At 43.5% G+C, this 20,843-nt stretch overlaps 1 protein-coding gene across 2 annotated transcripts in view; it reads left to right on the forward strand.

Annotated features, from left to right (window-relative positions):
- Positions 1 to 20,843, forward strand: part of TFR2 (transferrin receptor 2) — a 158,154-nt gene that overhangs the window by 110,348 nt on the left and 26,963 nt on the right. For both annotated transcript variants that reach the window (XM_053718376.1, XM_053718377.1), the window contains one exon: positions 9,378 to 9,605. In XM_053718376.1, the coding sequence (XP_053574351.1) occupies positions 9,378 to 9,605 (228 nt within the window). The remainder of the gene's footprint in view (positions 1 to 9,377; positions 9,606 to 20,843) is intronic.

Consider the following 20,843-nt stretch of genomic DNA (forward strand, 5'->3'; position numbering starts at 1 on the left):
AGGCTTTGTCTGTTATTTCTCCTTCTAGTAAACGTAAAAAGTCTTTTAAATCTTCTCTCTCTACAGATGAATTTTTAAATGAACACCATCATTCTGATTCTTTGGACTCTTCTAGTTCAGAGGATTCTGTCTCAGAGATTGATGCTGATAAATCTTCATATTTATTTAAGATGGAATTTATTCGCTCTTTACTTAAAGAAGTACTAATTGCTTTAGAAATAGAGGATTCTAGTCCTCTTGATACTAATTCTATACGTTTGGATAAGGTTTTTAAAGCTCCTGCGGTTATTCCAGAAGTCTTTCCTGTTCCTAATGCTATTTCTGCAGTAATTGCTAAGGAATGGGATAAATTGGGTAATTCATTTACTCCTTCTAAACGTTTTAAGCAATTATATCCTGTTCCGCCTGACAGGTTAGAATTTTGGAACAAAATCCCTAAAGTTGATGGGGCTATTTCTACCCTTGCTAAACGTACTACCATTCCTACGTCAGATGGTACCTCGTTTAAGGATCCTTTAGATAGAAAAATTGAATCTTTTCTAAGAAAAGCTTATCTATGTTCAGGTAATCTTCTTAGACCTGCTATATCATTGGCTGATGTTGCTGCAGCTTCAACTTTTTGGTTGGAAACTCTAGCGCAACAAGTAACAAATCGTGATTCTCATGATATTATTATTCTTCTCCAGCATGCTAATAATTTCATCTGTGATGCCATTTTTGATATTATTAGAGTTGATGTTAGATTTATGTCTCTGGCTATCTTAGCCAGAAGAGCTTTATGGCTTAAGACTTGGAATGCTGATATGGCTTCTAAATCAACTCTACTTTCCATTTCTTTCCAGGGAAACAAATTATTTGGTTCTCAGTTGGATTCTATTATTTCAACTGTTACTGGTGGGAAAGGAACTTTTTTACCACAGGATAAAAAATCTAAAGGTAAAAACAGGGCTAACAATCGTTTTCGTTCCTTTCATTTCAACAAAGAACAAAAGCCTGATCCTTCGTCCTCAGGAGCAGTTTCAGTTTGGAAACCATCTCCAGTCTGGAATAAATCCAAGCCTGCTAGAAAGGCAAAGCCTGCTTCTAAGTTCACATGAAGGTACGGCCCTCATTCCAGTTCAGCTGGTAGGGGGCAGGTTACGTTTTTTCAAAGAAATTTGGATCAAATCTGTTCACAATCTTTGGATTCAGAACATTGTTTCAGAAGGGTACAGAATTGGTTTCAAGATGAGACCTCCTGCAAAGAGATTTTTTCTTTCCCATGTCCCAGTAAATCCAGTGAAAGCTCAAGCATTTCTGAATTGTGTTTCAGATCTAGAGTTGGCTGGAGTAATTATGCCAGTTCCAGTTCCGGAACAGGGGATGGGGTTTTATTCAAATCTCTTCATTGTACCAAAGAAGGAGAATTCCTTCAGACCAGTTCTGGATCTAAAATTATTGAATCGTTATGTAAGGATACCAACGTTCAAGATGGTAACTGTAAGGACTATATTGCCTTTTGTTCAGCAAGGGAATTATATGTCCACAATAGATTTACAGGATGCATATCTGCATATTCCGATTCATCCAGATCATTATCAGTTCCTGAGATTCTCTTTTCTAGACAAGCATTACCAATTTGTGGCTCTACCGTTTGGCCTTGCTACAGCTCCAAGAATTTTCACAAAGATTCTCGGTGCCCTTCTGTCTGTAATCAGAGAACAGGGTATTGTGGTTTTTCCTTATTTGGACGATATCTTGGTACTTGCTCCGTCTTTACATTTAGCAGAGTCTCATACGAATCGACTTGTGTTGTTTCTTCAAGATCATGGTTGGAGGATCAATTTACCAAAAAGTTCTTTGATTCCTCAAACAAGGGTAACCTTTCTGGGTTTCCAGATAGATTCAGTGTCCATGACTCTGTCTTTAACAGACAAGAGACGTCTAAAATTGATTACAGCTTGTCGAAACCTTCAGTCACAATCATTCCCTTCGGTAGCCTTATGCATGGAAATTCTAGGTCTTATGACTGCTGCATCGGACGCGATCCCCTTTGCTCGTTTTCACATGCGACCTCTTCAGCTCTGTATGCTGAACCAATGGTGCAGGGATTACACGAAGATATCTCAATTAATATCTTTAAAACCGATTGTTCGACACTCTCTAACGTGGTGGACAAATCACCATCGTTTAATTCAGGGGGCTTCTTTTGTTCTTCCGACCTGGACTGTAATTTCAACAGATGCAAGTCTCACAGGTTGGGGAGCTGTGTGGGGATCTCTGACGGCACAAGGAGTTTGGGAATCTCAGGAGGTGAGATTACCGATCAATATTTTGGAACTCCGTGCAATTTTCAGAGCTCTTCAGTTTTGGCCTCTTCTGAAGAGAGAATCGTTCATTTGTTTTCAGACAGACAATGTCACAACTGTGGCATACATCAATCATCAAGGAGGGACTCACAGTCCTCTGGCTATGAAAGAAGTATCTCGAATTTTGGTTTGGGCGGAATCCAGCTCCTGTCTAATCTCTGCGGTTCATATCCCAGGTGTAGACAATTGGGAAGCGGATTATCTCAGTCGCCAAACGTTGCATCCGGGCGAATGGTCTCTTCACCCAGAGGTATTTCTTCAGATTGTTCAATTGTGGGGGCTCCCAGAGATAGATCTGATGGCCTCTCATCTAAACAAGAAACTTCCCAGGTATCTGTCCAGATCCCGGGATCCTCAGGCGGAGGCAGTGGATGCATTATCACTTCCTTGGAAGTATCATCCTGCCTATATCTTTCCGCCTCTAGTTCTTCTTCCAAGAGTAATCTCCAAGATTCTGAGGGAATGCTCGTTTGTTCTGCTAATAGCTCCGGCATGGCCTCACAGGTTTTGGTATGCGGATCTTGTCCGGATGGCATCTTGCCAGCCATGGACTCTTCCGTTAAGACCAGACCTTCTGTCACAAGGTCCTTTTTTCCATCCGGATCTGAAATCCTTAAATTTAAAGGTATGGAGATTGAACGCTTGATTCTTGGTCATAGAGGTTTCTCTGACTCCGTGATTAATACTATGTTACAGGCTCGTAAATCTGTATCTCGAGAGATATATTATAGAGTCTGGAAGACTTATATTTCATGGTGTCTTTCTCATCATTTTTCTTGGCATTCTTTTAGAATACCGAGAATTTTACAATTTCTTCAGGATGGTTTGGATAAGGGTTTGTCCGCAAGTTCTTTGAAAGGACAAATCTCTGCTCTTTCTGTTCTTTTTCACAGAAAGATTGCTATTCTTCCTGATATTCATTGTTTTGTACAAGCTTTGGTTCGTATAAAACCTGTCATTAAGTCAATTTCTCCTCCTTGGAGTTTGAATTTGGTTCTGGGAGCTCTTCAAGCTCCTCCGTTTGAACCTATGCATTCATTGGACATTAAATTACTTTCTTGGAAAGTTTTGTTCCTTTTGGCCATCTCTTCTGCTAGAAGAGTTTCTGAATTATCTGCTCTTTCGTGTGAGTCTCCTTTTCTGATTTTTCATCAGGATAAGGCGGTGTTGCGAACTTCTTTTGAATTTTTACCTAAAGTTGTGAATTCCAACAACATTAGTAGAGAAATTGTGGTTCCTTCATTATGTCCTAATCCTAAGAATTCTAAGGAGAAATCATTGCATTCTTTGGATGTTGTTAGAGCTTTGAAATATTATGTTGAAGCTACGAAATCTTTCCGTAAGACTTCTAGTCTATTTGTTATCTTTTCCGGTTCTAGGAAAGGCCAGAAAGCTTCTGCCATTTCTTTGGCATCTTGGTTGAAATCTTTAATTCATCTTGCCTATGTTGAGTCGGGTAAAACTCCGCCTCAAAGAATTACAGCTCATTCTACTAGGTCAGTATCTACTTCCTGGGCGTTTAGGAATGAAGCTTCGGTTGACCAGATCTGCAAAGCAGCAACTTGGTCTTCTTTGCATACTTTTACTAAATTCTACCATTTTGATGTATTTTCTTCTTCTGAAGCAGTTTTTGGTAGAAAAGTTCTTCAGGCAGCGGTTTCAGTTTGAATCTTCTGCTTATGTTTTTTGTTAAACTTTATTTTGGGTGTGGATTATTTTCAGCAGGAATTGGCTGTCTTTATTTTATCCCTCCCTCTCTAGTGACTCTTGTGTGGAAAGATCCACATCTTGGGTAGTCATTATCCCATACGTCACTAGCTCATGGACTCTTGTTAATTACATGAAAGAAAACATAATTTATGTAAGAACTTACCTGATAAATTCATTTCTTTCATATTAACAAGAGTCCATGAGGCCCACCCTTTTTTGTGGTGGTTATGATTTTTTTGTATAAAGCACAATTATTCCAATTCCTTATTTTATATGCTTCGCACTTTTTCTTATCACCCCACTTCTTGGCTATTCGTTAAACTGATTTGTGGGTGTGGTGAGGGGTGTATTTATAGGCATTTTAAGGTTTGGGAAACTTTGCCCCTCCTGGTAGGAATGTATATCCCATACGTCACTAGCTCATGGACTCTTGTTAATATGAAAGAAATGAATTTATCAGGTAAGTTCTTACATAAATTATGTTATTTTTATTTTTCATATGTTTTCTACCATGTTTTTTTTTTACAACAACAGGAAATTTAATATTTTTGTGTTATTGGAGAGACCAGACTGTCTGTCGCACATGCATTCTGTCAGAGAAACTTTTGGTCCATGTCTCAGTGAGATCACTGGATGCACAATCAATCAGATAAGATCATGCATTAACGGCCGAGGGCAGATACGCTCCAGAGAGTTCTATTCTAATCAGATCCTCGGGCGCCGCAACCGCTTCTGGGAACCTAACCATGGGTCCCACCCCCCACGACGTGCTTTTAAAGGTTCTTGGACAGACCGGGCTGTTATCCGACAGACATTTGTCTGTCAGATTATTATCTGTCGTATATTCTGTCCGAGGACCTTTAAAAGCACGTCATGGGGGAGGGTGGGACAAGAAATGCTTGTGCAATGTTAAATACCGACAGCTACAGCGAATCATTGTCCACTCGACCTTTAATAAATCTAGCCCTATGTCTCTACTTTTAAAAAGTAAAAAACATGCCAGAGTTCCCAAACCATGATAATCCAGCAATATAATCTGCATTTATTTAACAGAAAAGAGACCCATTCAACTATATAACTATATGTCAAAGTTATTTGTAATAAACCTGGTGCACACCAGAACCTATGTCTTAGACCACTGCAACTCAAGAGCAGTTAAAAGCCTATTTTGCCTTATTTTATAACAATGGCGGTACGTCAATTTAAGAAGTATGGGTTTTTTGCCCCACAAAAAAATTAAAATAGTGTGCCATTATTATAATTTGTTATTACTTTTTTTCTCTGAATATATAATTTTTGTTTTTCTTTATTTTAAAGGGACACAATAAAACTTTCAGAGCATGCAATTTTAAAATATACTTCTATTATAAGATTTGCCTTGTTGTCCTGGTATCCTTTGTTAAATAGTACACCTAGGTATAGTCATAGGAACTCAGGAGAGTGCACGTGCCATTAAAACTATTTGGCAGCAGTATTTGCAACAGTGTGTAACATCATTACAAACATTCACCAAGATTACAAGTTTTGCGCTATGCTGGGTGTGTAAATAACGCCAAAAAATAGCGTTATCGCACTTTCCATAGCGCTGCCATTACAAGTTACTGAAAAACCTTCTCTTGTTGTGCGGTATGGTTCGATAAGCTCCATATCGCACATAACCTAATGCCTGACTTGACGTGCTCGTGCACACTTTCCCCCATAGACATCAATGGGAGAAAGGGTTAGAAAAAAATCTTACACCTGCGATCGCGGAATGGCAATCGCCATAACGCAGTACCCATTGATGTCTATGGGGAAAATAAAGTTACGTTAAAACCTAATACCCTAACATAAACCCCTAGTTTAAATACCCCTAATATACTGCCCCCGACATCGCCGACACTAATTAAAGTTATTAACCCCTAATCCGCCGCCCCCTACATCGCCGACATGAAATAAACATATAAACCCCTAAACCGCCACCCGACATCGTCGACACTAAACATATTAACGTCTAAACCGCCACCCTGACACTAAATAAAGTAATTAACCCCTAAACCGCCGGCCCCCCACATCGCAACTAATAAAATAAACCTATTAACCCCTAAACCGCCGCCTCCCGACATCACTACTATGAAAAGAAATGTATTAACTCCTAAACCGCCGGCCCCCCACATCGCAACTACTAACCTAAACTTATTAACCCCTGAACCGCCAGCCCCCCACAATGCAAAACACTAAATTAAACTATTAACCCCTAAACCTAAAACCCCCCTAACTTTAAATTAAAATTACAATATCACTATCTTAAAATAATTAAAAACTTACCTGTGAAATAAAAAAAAATAAGATTAAACTAAAGATTAACCTAACAAATATTTTAATAAAATAAAGTAAACTACAATTAAAAAAAACCTAACACTACGAAAAAAGAAAAAAATTCTAACATTACAAAAAAACCCCGCTAAAATTACGAAAAATAAAAAAACACTAAGAAAACAAAAAATAATAAACGAAATTATAAAAAAAATGTACACCTAATCTAATAGCCCTATAAAAACAAAAAAGCCCCCGCAAAATAAAACCACCCCCTAACCTAACAATAAACTACCAATAGCCCTTAAAACTGCCTTTTGTAGGGCATTGCCCTAAGTTAAACAGCTTTTACCTAAAAATTACAAAGCCCCCCTAACAGTAAACCCCCCCACCCAGTATGAGCATTGTCCTTAAAAGGGCACTCAGCTCCTTTTCAATCAGATCTTTTACTGCCCATCCATAATCTTAACCCCCCCCCCCCCCCCAACCCCAGAAAATCTACTCACAGGTCCTGATGTCCGGACATCCATCTTGATCCAGGCGGCGAGAACTCTTCCTCCAGGCGGCGACAATTTCCTCCATCGTGGGGGCATCTTCTATCTTCATCCTGGTGGCGGCGTGGAGCTGTCCAGGACTGGCGGCGACATCCAGCGCGGAACGTCCTCTTCATGCGATCGACCGCCGCACACTGAAACTTGAATGCAAGGTACTCCCCCTTTTATATTGGGGTACCGTTGCATTTCTATTGGCTGAAAAATTCAAATCAGCCAATAGAATGAGAGCTGCTTAAATCCTATTGGCTGATTTGAACAGCCAATAGGATTTAAGCACCTCTCATCCTATTGGCTGATTAGAATTTTTCAGCCAATAGGAATGTAATGGTACCCCAATATAAAAGGGGTACCTTGCATTCAAGCTTCAGTGTGCGGCGGACAATCACATGAAGAGGATCCTCCACGCTCGATGGCTCTGCGGTCGCCAGTTCTTCTCAGCTCCGCGCCGCCACAGCTTCGTGCCACCGGGATGAAGATAGAAGATGCCCCCGCGATGGATGAAGATGTCGCTGCCTGGATGAAGACTTTTCGCCGCCTGGATCAAGATGGATCTCCAGACTTCAGGAACTGTGAGTAGATTTTCTGAGGTTAGTGTTAGTTTTTTTTTGGGTGTTTTTTTTAAGATTAGGGATGGGCAGTAAAAGAGCTGATTGAAAAAAAGCTGAATGCCCTTTTAAGGGCAATGCTCATACAAATGCCCCTTTAGGCTATTAGATTAGGTGTTATTTTTATTATTTTGGATAATTTTGTTTATTATTTTTTTGTAATTTTAGCGTTTGTTTTTTTGGGTAATGTTAGATTTTATTTATTTTTTCGTAGTATTAGGTTTATTACATTTTTATTTTTTTTCAGTGTTACATTTTTTTATCTTGTAAATTTAGTTGTTTTTAATTGTAGTTTATTTTTTTTTTATTAAAATATTTGTTAGGTTAATTTCAAGTTTAATCTTAGTTTTTTTTATTTCAAAGGTAAGTTTTTATTTATTTTAAAGTGATGGTAAACTCTCCCCTTTTTAAAATCAGATATGGAATGTAAGCGCTATTTTAGATGGAGTTTTATTCATCATGTGCAATGAAGATGCGCTATAACTTAGTTATTAATATAGATATGAAATTCAAATACCCCACGTTACACCACCCACTTCAAAAGTCAATTTTCCTGTCAGCTAAATGATTGAATTACTCTCCAATCAATGCTCTAGCTACAACAAAAGTGCCATATGGGGAGAGCGCTGATTGGACAACAATTCAATCTGTTTGCTCACAGACAATTTGACTTTTGAAGTGGGCGGAGGAGCATGCAGTATTTGAATTTCATATCTATATTAAAAAGCATGTTATACTGCATCTTCATTACAGCTAATGAATTAAACTCCATCTAAAATAGTGCTTACATTCCAGATCTGATTTTAAAAAGGGGAGAGTTTACCATCACTTTAAGATAGTTATATTGTAATTTTAATTTAAAGTTAGGGGGGGGTTTAGGTTAGGGGTTAATAGGTTTAGGTTAGTAGTTGCGATGTGGGGGGCCGGCGGTTTAGAGGTTAATACATTTATTTTCATAGTAGCGATGTGGGGGGGCGGCGGTTTAGGGGTTAATACATTTAATATAGTATTTGTGATGAGGAAGGGTGGCGGTTTAAGGGTTAATAAGTAGTTTATTGGTGTTAGTGTACTTTATAACATTTTTAGTTATGAGTTTTGTAAAAAAATTGTTTTGCAACTACTGGTCTCAGATCGCGCAATGGATAAGGGCAGTATAGGCTATAACCGAAGAATTTTAGCCGGACCGCACAACCTGTAATACAGGCGGTATGAAAATCCTGCACTCAAACGTAATTTTTTGACTGCGGAATGGATTGTTGCGTTACAGGCTAAAATTTTTGCGTTATAGCTATACCGCAGCAACCTGAATATGGGAGACCTGCCATTCCACACGCAATGGCCAATTTTTCAGCGGTATAGCCTTACCGCACCATACCGCAAAATTTGTAATCTTGGTGATTGTTGCAAACACTGCTGCCATAGAATGTTAAAGACATGTGCATGCTCCCAAGTTCCGATGGGACTACCCAGGTGCACTCTCTATCAAGGGGTACATGGAAAATGAGACACATTTAATAATAGAAGTTCATTTTGACTTTACTGTCCCTTTAATGGCTAATAGTTGAGACAATAATATGCGCATGTGATGATCAGCAAACTTGAAATAGCCTAAAGCAACACACTCTTCTGCATATTTACAAAGATCAGAGCTGAGCTGCCGACTTACAGCACCAGATCTTAGTTTGTCAAGTGCCCTGGCCAAAGAATGTATAAAATAACAGGAACAGTGGTGCTGTATGGATGCTTTATTCTGCAATATGTAGTTTCACTATGTTTTATTTTTGTGCTGCTTTACAAATAAACCTAACAACTGTGTGACACAGACATGATCCTTATTAACTGTTTCTTGTTCTGTTTTCATTCAGACTACAACTAAGTACCAGTACTTGAATACTAAGAAGGACACATATCAAGCGCTGAATGAGCTAGTGGGTAACAGGTTGTCTTCAGTGGCTTTAAGTGCAGCTGAAGTAGCTGGTCTGATTGTGATTAAGCTGTCCCATGACTACATCCTGCCACTTGACATCAGTGCATACAACGATGTTCTTCTTAAATATTTAATGGACCTGAGTCGCCAACAAGACGTTTTCAGGGTAAGATGTCACATACTAGAGATATCAATAGGAAAAATAACACAAGGGCATATGGGAATAAAAGTAAAAGGGATTTTGAAGTAGTTTTTATTGCACTGCATCTAAAAGACAGCATTTTATAATGTATTAAGGCTGTGACACACTGCAATCGGAGCGGCGCGCAGCGTGTAGATGCGGCTGTGTGCACTCAGTGTGTCCTGCCTTTTCATCTCTGAGCACTCTGCTGCACCAGGTCGCGTAGCTGAGCGCTCAGAGATGAAATATTTGAACTTCCAAAGTGATGCGGCGCGTTGCGAAGCAGCTGCTTCGCGACTCATCACTTGCAGTGTGTCACAACCTTTACACTGTTTGTATTTTAATAAATGGGTGTTGCTTTGCTCAAGGAAAATATTATTATAATCGGCATGTTACTGTCTACCAACAGAACTGTAGAAGTTGTCCACATTAGCTTGTGAGCTTCAATCCCACAAATCAACTGTGCAACACATACATTTTCTGTTAGTTGCCAAATCAAAATAAATATCTTTAAATGGATACTAAATACAAACATTTTTCTTTCATGATTCAAAAAGAGCATGCAATTTTAAGCAACTTTCTAATTTTCTCCTATTATTAATTTTTCTTTGTTCTCTTGCTATCTTTATTTAAAAAGCAGGAATGTAAAGCTTAGAAGCCGGGCCGTTTTTGGTTCAGAACCTGGGTCATGCTTGCTTATTGGTTGGCTGATTGTAGTTACCAATAAGCAAGCGCTATCCATGGTGCGGAACATAAAATGAGCCAGCGACAAAGTTTACATTCCTGCTTTTTAAATAAAGATAGCAAGAGAACAAAGAAAATGTGATAATAGAAGTAAATTAGAAAGTTGCTTAAAATTGCCTGCTCTATCTGAATCATTAAAGAAAAAAAACTCAAATTATGCTTACCTGATAATTTTCTTTTCTTCTGACGGGAAGAGTCCTGCATTTATTACTTTTGGGAATTCAGAACCTGGTCACCAGGTGGAGGCAAAGACACCCCAGCCAAAGGCTTAAATACCTCCCCAACTTTCCTCATCGCCCAGTCATTCTGCCAAGGGAACAAGGAACAGTAGGAAATATCAGGGTGAAAAAGGTGCCAGAAGAAGAAACTAAACAACAGCCGCCTCATCCATAAAACACGGGAGGGGAGCTGTGGACTCTTCGCGTCAGAAGAAAAGAAAATGATCATGTAAGCATAATTTGTGTTTTTCTTCTTAAATGGGAAGAGTCCACAGCTGCATTCATTACTTTTGGGAAAACAATACCCAAGCTATAGTGGACACTAAATGCAAACAAAGGGCGGGTACAGAATGCAGTCCTCTCACAAAACCTCTGAGAAGCCAAGTCCCACAGGCTCCCATCGCACAAACCCCGAAGAAAGTACCTTCTACCTCCGAAGGAGAGAACGGAGTACCCGAAGGAGATCCAAAGGACCATCAGACTAGGGAAGAAAATCAGAGAGACACTCCGAACCAATGAGACAGCGATGGCGAAGACAAACAAAATCCACACTCTGATCCTCAGACACAACACCATATGACTGATGGTGTACCAAAGAGCTACAAGCTCCTCAGAGCCCTAGTCCAGCAGATACAACTGCTATAACTAGTCGCATACAGGTAGGAAACCCGTATCGGGACCGAAGGTAACCCGGAGCCCACCAATAGGATGGAGGAACTAATTGTTCCAGCAGAAAAAAGGGTTTCTCTGTAAAACACAGAATCACAACAGACAGACTCACAAGCTCTAGCTCCAGGGCAGGAAACAAACCCTAAGCCAACATGGGACCCCATCCCAAAGAGAGTGCCGGATATCTACGCCAACTCCCAACCAGGACGAATCTGGACCCCAAAAGACATCCAACACCAGTAGTGAAATGTAACCAGTGGAGGAAGGAACACCCAAGAACTCCCCACCAGGGAGTATTACAGGGCCAACAGAAGTACATGGTCAGACCCCACTCCGAGGAACGGACCCAGCCCAAAAAAAGGCTGGCAACATCCGCCTCAAGAGAGAACGGAGAGCCTAAGAGGAACAAACCCCTGACTGATTACTAGCATCAGGCATGCTTCCACGACTGCCAAACAGCTTATGAGCACACATTCCAGATGCAATAGCTGCAGCTAGTTGCAAACTGCAAACCTTTCGCTTGCTAGGCAAACTATCTGGCCTCTACAGGTGGTCCATAATAGATACGTCGTACACGGGTCCGAAACCCTTGCACATTTCCCTTCCCTAAGGAAGAAGTACTCTCAAAAAGGGGAGATAGGGCATTGAGCCATAACGATACCCTAGTTCCAGAACCAGTCTCCATAGCCTCTAGCACGCAAGGGAGGAAGAAAAATCCTCGAACGAAAAAAAAACACCCTTAGGGTCTCCATGGAACCCGTAAGACTTCCTAGGGGACCACTTTCCCAGCCATAGACAGGGCAAAGAGGCAAAGAGAGACGGTAAGCAACACCATTGAGCAATAACTCAACGACCATTACCACCAGCTCAGTTGAGACAAACAACCTTGACTCAAAGTGCAAAAGTTGCCACTGGTGACAACTGAAAGATGCATTCGAAAAGCATCAAACTAACCTCCAGGCAGGAACCAGAGCTCCCCTGAGAGAAAAATCAACCCCCTGAAGGGACAAGCGTACGTTCTGAACCCTAAGGTTCGAAACTGAACCGCCCAGGACCGAATCTAACGATCCGGACCCAAAACTCAGTCAAGAGACATGGCCCTAAGCCAGACCCCTGAAAAACAGGGCAGGCCGTATGACCTGAGGATCCCCAGGATGCCTCATATGGAGAAGAGCACTCTAGGTAGTGCATTCGCAAGAACTCAGACCAAGGTCTTAGACAGGTCTAAGAGATGGCAACCCACACCTGTAGGTGGAACTGAACCCCGGTTCCTCTGCAATCCCAGAGAACAAGAGCTCCTAGAGATTCAAGTGCAATATTCCAAGAAAAAAATTATCTTCTTATTGCAATTTGTAATACAAGTTAAGAGACAATCAGCTGCAGCTGCATTCAAACTCTCCAGAGACCCCAAAGGTCACCAGGGAGAGGGTTATATATAATGGAGAACACAATGGAGAACAACTTTAGCCATGTGGGTAACTGGCAACCCTCTACGCTACCCGGCAGGCTAAACAAGCCCCTTAGACGGAGAGCCAAAATCCTCACAGGATCACCCTCCCGGAAATACATGTACCACAGAAGGAAGACCATAGAAAACCCCACAACTCCTCTGCGGAGCAAAACAGGGGTGGGTGTCGGGGAGAAAAAAAGGGGGAGAAACTCAACCCCTGCGCTCCCTCTTATGAGAGCGTGCGATACGCAGAAACAAGGGAAGACGGACATAGCCGCACTTCTGAACCCAGATGACCGGACCACCTTAAAAGGGAAAAAAGCATTCCCAGCAACATCAATAGGTACCGGTGACTACCACAAAAAAAACAGACACCCGTAAGATACCAAGATAGAACGAAAAGCCGTCATCCAAACTGGTACCCGGGCTGTCCAGCGGTCATCCAGACCTCCAAACCCTTGGGAACGGGGAAACTCCGGTTTCCCAGGCTAAGGACCTCCCGAACCCACGAGGAGACATAGACAGGTCCGCACCCAGACCCCAACCTAAAAAAACCAAAACGTTAGAGGCACAAAATCTCCGAAACTCCATTCACCAAGGAGCAGGTTGACGTATAAGAAAACAAAAAACACCCCTCAAGTGATTGGATAAAAACATAAATTATGCTTACCTGATAATTTCATTTCCATCTGTGGGAGGAGAGTCCACTGCTTCATTCATTACTTGTGGGAATTAAGAACCTGGCCACCAGGAGGAGGCAAAGACACCCCAGCCAAAGGCTTAAATACCTCCCCCACTCCCCTCATCCCCCAGTCATTCTGCCAAGGGAACAAGGAACAGTTGGAGAAATATCAGGGTATAAATAGTGCCAGAAGATTATTAATAAATTTAGGTCCGCCCACCAGAGAAACGGGCGGGTGCAGTGGACTCTCTTCCCAAAGATGGAAATGAAATTATCAGGTAAGCATAATTTATGTTTTCCATCTTAATGGGAGGAGAGTCCACTGCTTCATTCATTACTTGTGGGAACAAATACCCAAGCTCTAGAGGACACTGAATGAAAAAAAACAGGAGGGTAAAAGGAGGCGGACAGTATACCGAGTGCACCACAGCCTGCAGAACCTTTCTCCCAAAAGCTGCTTCCGCTGAAGCAAAAACGTCAAATTTATAACATTTTGCAAAAGTATGTAAGGAAGACCAAGTGGCCGCCTTACAAATCTGCTCCATAGAAGCCTCATTCTTAAAGGCCCAAGAAGAGGCCACAGCTCTAGTTGAGTGAGCCGTAATCCTTTGAGGAGGCTTGTGTCCCGCTGTCTCATGTCAGACGGATCATACTCCTCAACCAAAAAGATAGAGACGTGGCAGAGGCCCTTTGTCCCCTGCGCTTCCCTGATACACAACAAATAAAGATGAAGTCTGTCTGAACTTCTTCGTGGCCTGAAGATAAAACTTCAACGCCAGAACCACATCCAGATTATGAAGTAACCTCTCCTTCGAAGAAGAAGGGTTAGGATACAAAGAAGGAACTACTATTTTCTGATTGATGTTATGACCCGACACCACCTTGGGAAGTAATCCCAATCCAGTGCGAAGAACAGACTTATCCGCATGAAAAACCAAGTAGAGAGGCTCACAATGCAAGGCTGCCAACTCAGAGACTCTGCGCGCCGATGCATTAGCCAGTAATAATAGAACTTTCCATGAAAGAACCTTAATGTCAAGTGCATGCATTGGCTCAAACAGAGCCCTCTGCAAGACCTAAGAACCAAGTTTAAGCTCCAAGGAGGAGCCGGATTCCTGAAAACAGGCCTGATCCTAACCAGAGCCTGAACAAAGGACTGAATGTCAGGAAGTTCCGCAAGCTTCTTATGCAACAGTACAAATAAAGCTGAGATTTGCTCTGGCGGGAAGACCCTTATCCAGACCGTCCTGGATACCCTGACCCTATGCCAGGGATATACTCGTTCCTCACACCAGGACAAGTAGGTCCTCCATACCTTGTGGTAGATGTGTCGAGTGACCGGCTTCCTGGCCTGAACGAGAGTGTCACTTTCTCCGAAAATCTTCTCTTGGCTAAGACTAGTCGTTCAATCTCCACGCAGTCAGCTTCAGAGAATCTAGATTTTGATGTAGAAAGGGACCTTGAACCAGCAGATCCCTGCAACAAGGTAACTTCCACGGCAGAGATGACAACATCGCCACCAGATCCGCAAACCACGGCCACGACGGAGCAATCAGAATAGCCGAAGCTTGCTCCTGCTTGATGCGGGCCACTACCCGAGGTAGAAGAGGTAACAGTGAAAATAAGTAAATTGGGTTGAAGTCCCAGGGTACCGCCAAGGCATCTATCAGTTCCGCCTGGGGATCCCTGGATCGCGACCTTTATCTGGGTAGCTAGCAATTGTCTGGACGCCATGAGATCTATCCCCGGCGTCCCCCATCTGCTTCAGATTTCTGCGAACATCTCGGGATGGAGGGCCCATTCCCCTGGATGAAACGTCTGTCTGCTCAGAAAATCCGCTTCCCAGTTGTCCACACCCGGAATGTGGATTGCTGAGAGTGAACAATTGTGAGTCTCCGCCCACTCCAGAATCCGAGATACTTCCCTCTTGGCTAGGGAGCTTCTCGTCCCCCCCTGATGGTTTATATAAGCCACCAAGGTAATGTTGTCCGACTGGAATCTGATGAATCAGGATGACCCCAGAAGGGGCCAAGCCCTCAGAGCATTGAATATCGCTCGAAGTTCCAAAATATTTATCAGTATCTCTCCATCCTGATAGACTTGCATGCATGGTCACAATCTCCCAGGATGGTCTCAAAAAGGATGTCCCCTGAGATAACTGCCCCGGTCGGGTTCACCAAGATAGGGATTCCCTCACCATTCTGTTTAGAGATATATGTTGGGACTAATATGAATGATCTTTGTTCCATTGTCTCAACATACACAGCTGAAGAGGTCTGAGATGGAACCTGGCAAATGGAATGACATCTATGCTGGATACCATGAGCCCGATCACCTCCATACACCAGGCCACAGATGTCCTGGGGGATGTCTGAAGAGTTAGCAAGCTTGCAGCATCTTTGATCTGTCAAAAATATCTTCAAGGCTTAAGAATCTATTACCGTACCAAGGAATTCCACCCTGTTGCTGGGGACCAACAAACTCTTTCCTTTGTTTAACCACCCGTGGGACCGAAAGAGGAGAAGAGCTCTTGAGTGATCCTCCGCAAGACTGTAGGACGAAGCCTGGACCAGGATATCATCCAGATAAGGTGCCATTGCAATTCCTCTGGCTCTCACTAATGCGAGAAGAGCTCCCAAAACCTTTGTCAAGACTCTTGGGGCAGTCGCCAGACCACATGGAAGGGCCACAAACGGGAAGTGCTGGTCCAGGAAAGCCACTCTTAGAAACCTGAAGTGATCCTTGTGGATTGGAACGTGAAGGTAAGCGTCCTTCAGGTCTATAGTCGTCATGAATTGCCCCTCTTGAACATGGGGCAAAATTGACCTGATCATCTCAATCTTGAACGACCGAACTGACTCTTTCTGCCGGAGGAACTGGGATGAGAGATCCCTCACACACCCCAGGAAGGCGTCTCTCTTTTCTGGTCTTGAAGATATGTTTGCCGGAGGAATCTGCCTCTGGGCAGATAAGACTTGAAACCTATCCTGTAACCCTGGGATACGACCATTCATTCTTAATAATGTTAGCAATTTTGACTGGAACCGTGAAGGCCTTGTCACGCCGCGCCACTCTAGCCGTTGCTAGGGGCGCGCCGTCTCCTTCTCTGCTCGTTGCCAGGGGCTGTGTTGGGTCCGGATGCGTGTGGCTCTGACGTCACCGCGGCACGCTCCTCTCTCACTGATGCCGGTCCAGAAGTCTGTGGCGCGAATCCTGCGCCTATGTAAGCCTATTCAAAAAGATCTATCACTTTGTGTGCTCCTGGGTGTGATAGATCGTTACTGCTGTATTGCCTTATTGTGTTTGAACCCTGCCTGTCTGACTACTCTACCTGTTTAAGCCCTAAATTGCTGGACTGATACTCTGCTGCTGAACCCTGCTTGCCTGACTACTCTGCCTATTAACCCCTATTATTCTGGATTGCCTCTGTTGCCAAACCCTGCCTGCCTGACCATTCTAGTGATTTCTCCTTGGACTGCTTTACCGTTGCCAAACCCTGCCTGCCTGACCATTCTAGTGGTTTACCTTGGACTGCTCTACCATTGCCACTGAAGACTACCCTGCCTGTGGTGAGTGCTGCTTTCCTCATCTTGCTAACTTTCTCTGCTCTGGGATATTCCCAATTTTTCCGGCTCGACGCCGGGATAACAAGACTACTGGCCGAGTTCGGTCTGATAGAGGAGTATCCCATGAGCATTACAGGCCTGGGGCACTACTGTGTCCTTATAAACCCTATCCAGTTTAGGGATTGAAGGTTCCTCCGGTAGTTTTGGTTCCAGAACCTCCAACGTAGCAAGCACCTCTTACAGCAGAAAGCGCAAATGCTTCATCTTGAATTTGAAATCTGTCTCCTCCGCGGACGGAGGCCTAGACGTAGCCGATTCTGACCCAGAAGCGACATCCTCCGATAAGTCAGAGTTGTCCTCCTCAGCAGATAATCTGTCAGAGACATCCAGCAGAGTCGAAGACCCGAGACGGATAGCAAAGCCGTACCTTCCGCTTGCGCTTAGTCGGGCTTGGCATTGCATTAATGGCCGCAGAAACCACCGTCTGTAATTGATCGACGAAGTCTGGAGGCCAAAGGACCCCTCCCGCAGGAGGATTAATAAGGACCTGGGGAACTGCTTGTGTATACGGAGATGATTGCAGAGAACACACCTCGCGGGGTGGGGAGCCCTCAGAGGTGGACAGCTCAGTCGTACTAAATACCTTATTCTTTTTGGAAATAGCAATATTGTTAAAGCATGTGGAACAGAGTTGCATAGGCGGTTTGACTGGAACATCCTCACAATATACACAGTTAATGGGTTTGGATAAAGAGGGAGTATCCTCTAACATATCAGAGTCCTCCATAGCTAGCGCCTTTATTACGGACTTGATCACAAATAAATGGCACCTTTATATCCCAATGGCTGGGGCACTCACCACCTCCTATGACCCGGACTACAAGAAACAGCTTTCGTCTCCTTCGAACGCAGGTCTAAAAAGAGGAAGTTGCAGAGGCCATACCCGATCACATGGAGTGCCATGCAGGACCTCAATCTCTCACTAATGAACTGTGTTCCACACTGACCGAGCCTCATCTCGCACAAATGCAGTAGAAAAAACACAATAAACAATATTATGCATAATAATACCCCCCCTGTTCAACAGTCCCCTTCCGAAGGTATTACCCTAGATTCTATTAAAATAAAAGGAGCCACACTGTGACCCTGTCTTCCTGAATTATCAAATATATATATATATATAAATAAATACAGTATATATATAAATTATATAAATGAGACGATCTTACCAGAATCAACGCCGTGGAACAGGAACACGGCCCTTCAAGTGTGACAGGGTAGTAGCATCACTCCTGACATGGACTTGAGAGAAGAAAAGCAGGCAGAAAAACTTGTCAACACTGATTGCTAATGGAGCTGTTAAACTGAGTCGGGATGGTTTCGCAGAAAGACTCTTCCTGCATCTCCGGACTCTAACATTCACCCATTCTCTCACTGAGAGGCTGACAGGAACACTTAAAACTCCAGTCCCATTTCAAAGAGTACTACCCTCCATTAGAGACTACTCTGAATCTTCGGACACTTCTCTGCCAACCTCCTGTGACAAAAGGCAAAGAATGACTGGGGGATGAAGGGGAGTGGGGGAGGTATTTAAGCCTTTGTCTGGGGTGTCTTTGCCTCCTCCTGGTGGCCAGGTTCTTAATTCCCACACGTAATGAATGAAGCAATGGACTCTCCTCCCATTAAGATGGAAACAAACATAACACGAACACTTCATCAAAGTGAACGATTCAACACCCAACAAGGAAACCAGCACACCAGCACCACGTGGGTGGCATGAACCATAAGGAATAGCAGCTAACACCGACCAGTACCTGCCTGGTACAAGGAACTCCCCTGAACTGTCCAAGGTCCAAGAAAAACCGAAACCCCAAAGGGGTCGATAACATAAACTATAGAACGCGCAGCTTCCAAGAAAGTGCGCACGCGACCACAAAATCACAAGTATCAGTTCCAGAGAAGAAATATTCCCACAATGGAAAATTATAACAGACATGAGCTTCATAAAACAAACCAAATATGTCCTAACCGGATTCAAACAAAAGAAAGGCAGCACCCGAGGGTGAACAACCAAGGAAAGTGACACGCCAACCGGACCAGCCGATTAGAGGCCCCATCCTCCCAAGCTCAGAACTGGAACAGATACTTAAAAGAAAGAAAAAGGCGGAGACTTCATCCCTGCATCCCTGTCTAACCCAGCTTACCGTCCGGTACAGAAGACCGATGATCCCTCGGCCCAAAAGGGCTGGATTCCTCCAGCACCGCCAAAACATGACTTAGCAGAACATGCAGACGTGCCATTCTATAACGGAAGACAAAATGATCCCCCACCGGGTCAATGGACGCCCCCAGCCCGAGGGTAGGGCCCCTGAATGCTCAGAGGCCATCGCTTCCCCAGAAGGTCTAACTGACTCAGGCGATTCCATGCCCGACGGACCCTGGTTAACAGAACACGGACAGTATCTTAAAAATACCTCTCAAGGGGGATATAAATGTGCCAACACCATAGATATGGCCATGCGGAACCGTGCTGTACCCTCTGGAGGAAACAAGCTGCCTTCCGGAAAAGGAGTAACGGCCGTAGGGACACCTGTTTGCGTAGCAAAGGAAGGTTCTGGGGCACGCGCCTCGTAGGACATGGAATCCTCAGGGGCGGATGGCTCAGCGCACTCTAAATTCCCTGATTCGGGGGAAGACAGTACTCTAGAACGGCAATCAGCACATAACTGATGGGCTGGGATAACCCGGGCCATTTCATATTCATCACAAGACGTATACTCCGAATCGGAGATATCTGTCTCCAAAAAATCTGAATCCTCCATAACTTGGAGATTGTATTATGGACAAACACTAAAGGCACCTTACACCCCCAATGGCTGGGGCACTCACCACCTCCCGTGAACCAGACCACTGATGAACAGACTCCCTCCATTGCCACACAGACAAGATGCAGAAATGGAATACAACGTGACCGCACCGGGTCACGAGGAGCATCGTGTACGCCCAAAAAGTGCGCCAGTCCCTAAGACCGCGCAAACTGATGATATAAGGCCGTTATGTTTGAATAGTCATGAGCCCAAGTAACACTACACATTAGCAGACAACATCACATAACAAACATGATTAAAGTCCTCCCTGTTCAATAACCCCCCTCAGGAGATATTAACCCTTGATTCCATTTAAGATAAAGGAGTCCCACTGGCACCCTGGCTTCTTTCATTAACATTACATTCACATATCGAAATAAAATGAAACAATCTTACTGGAATCTACGCTGTGTAACAGGAAAACGGCCCTTCAAGTGTGACAGATAGTAGCATAGCTTCTGACATTGACTTGAGTGAATAAAGGCAGGCAGCAAAACTCATCAATGCTGATTGCCCAGGAGCTGTTAATATGAGTCGTGAAGGATTTGCAGAAGAACTCCCCCTGCATCTCCGGACTCTAACTTTCATCCATGCTCTCACTGAGAGGCTGATAGGATTACTTAAAACTCCAGTCCCATTTTGAAGAGTACTACCCTCCCTAAGAGACTATCTTCAATCTTCTGACACTTCTCTGCCAACCTCCTGAGACGAAAGGCAAAGAATGACTGGGAGATGAGGGAAGTGGGAGAGGTATTTAAGCCATTGAGGCATATTTAATAAATGTCTTGCGGACCTGATCTGACAGTGCGGATCAGGTCCGCAAGACATTGCTGAATGCGGAGAGCAATACGCTCTCCGCATTTAACATTGCACCAGCAGCTCACAAGAGCTGCTGGTGCAATGCTGCCCCCTGCTGACTCGTGGCCGATGGGCCGCCAGCAGGGGGTGTCAATCAACCCGATCGGGTTGAATTGTTGAGTTTCCTGTCCGTCTGCTCAGAGCAGGCGGACAGGGTTATGGAGCAGCG

Source organism: Bombina bombina, chromosome 6 (genome assembly GCF_027579735.1).
Source record: "Bombina bombina isolate aBomBom1 chromosome 6, aBomBom1.pri, whole genome shotgun sequence".
Taxonomy (NCBI): domain Eukaryota; kingdom Metazoa; phylum Chordata; class Amphibia; order Anura; family Bombinatoridae; genus Bombina; species Bombina bombina.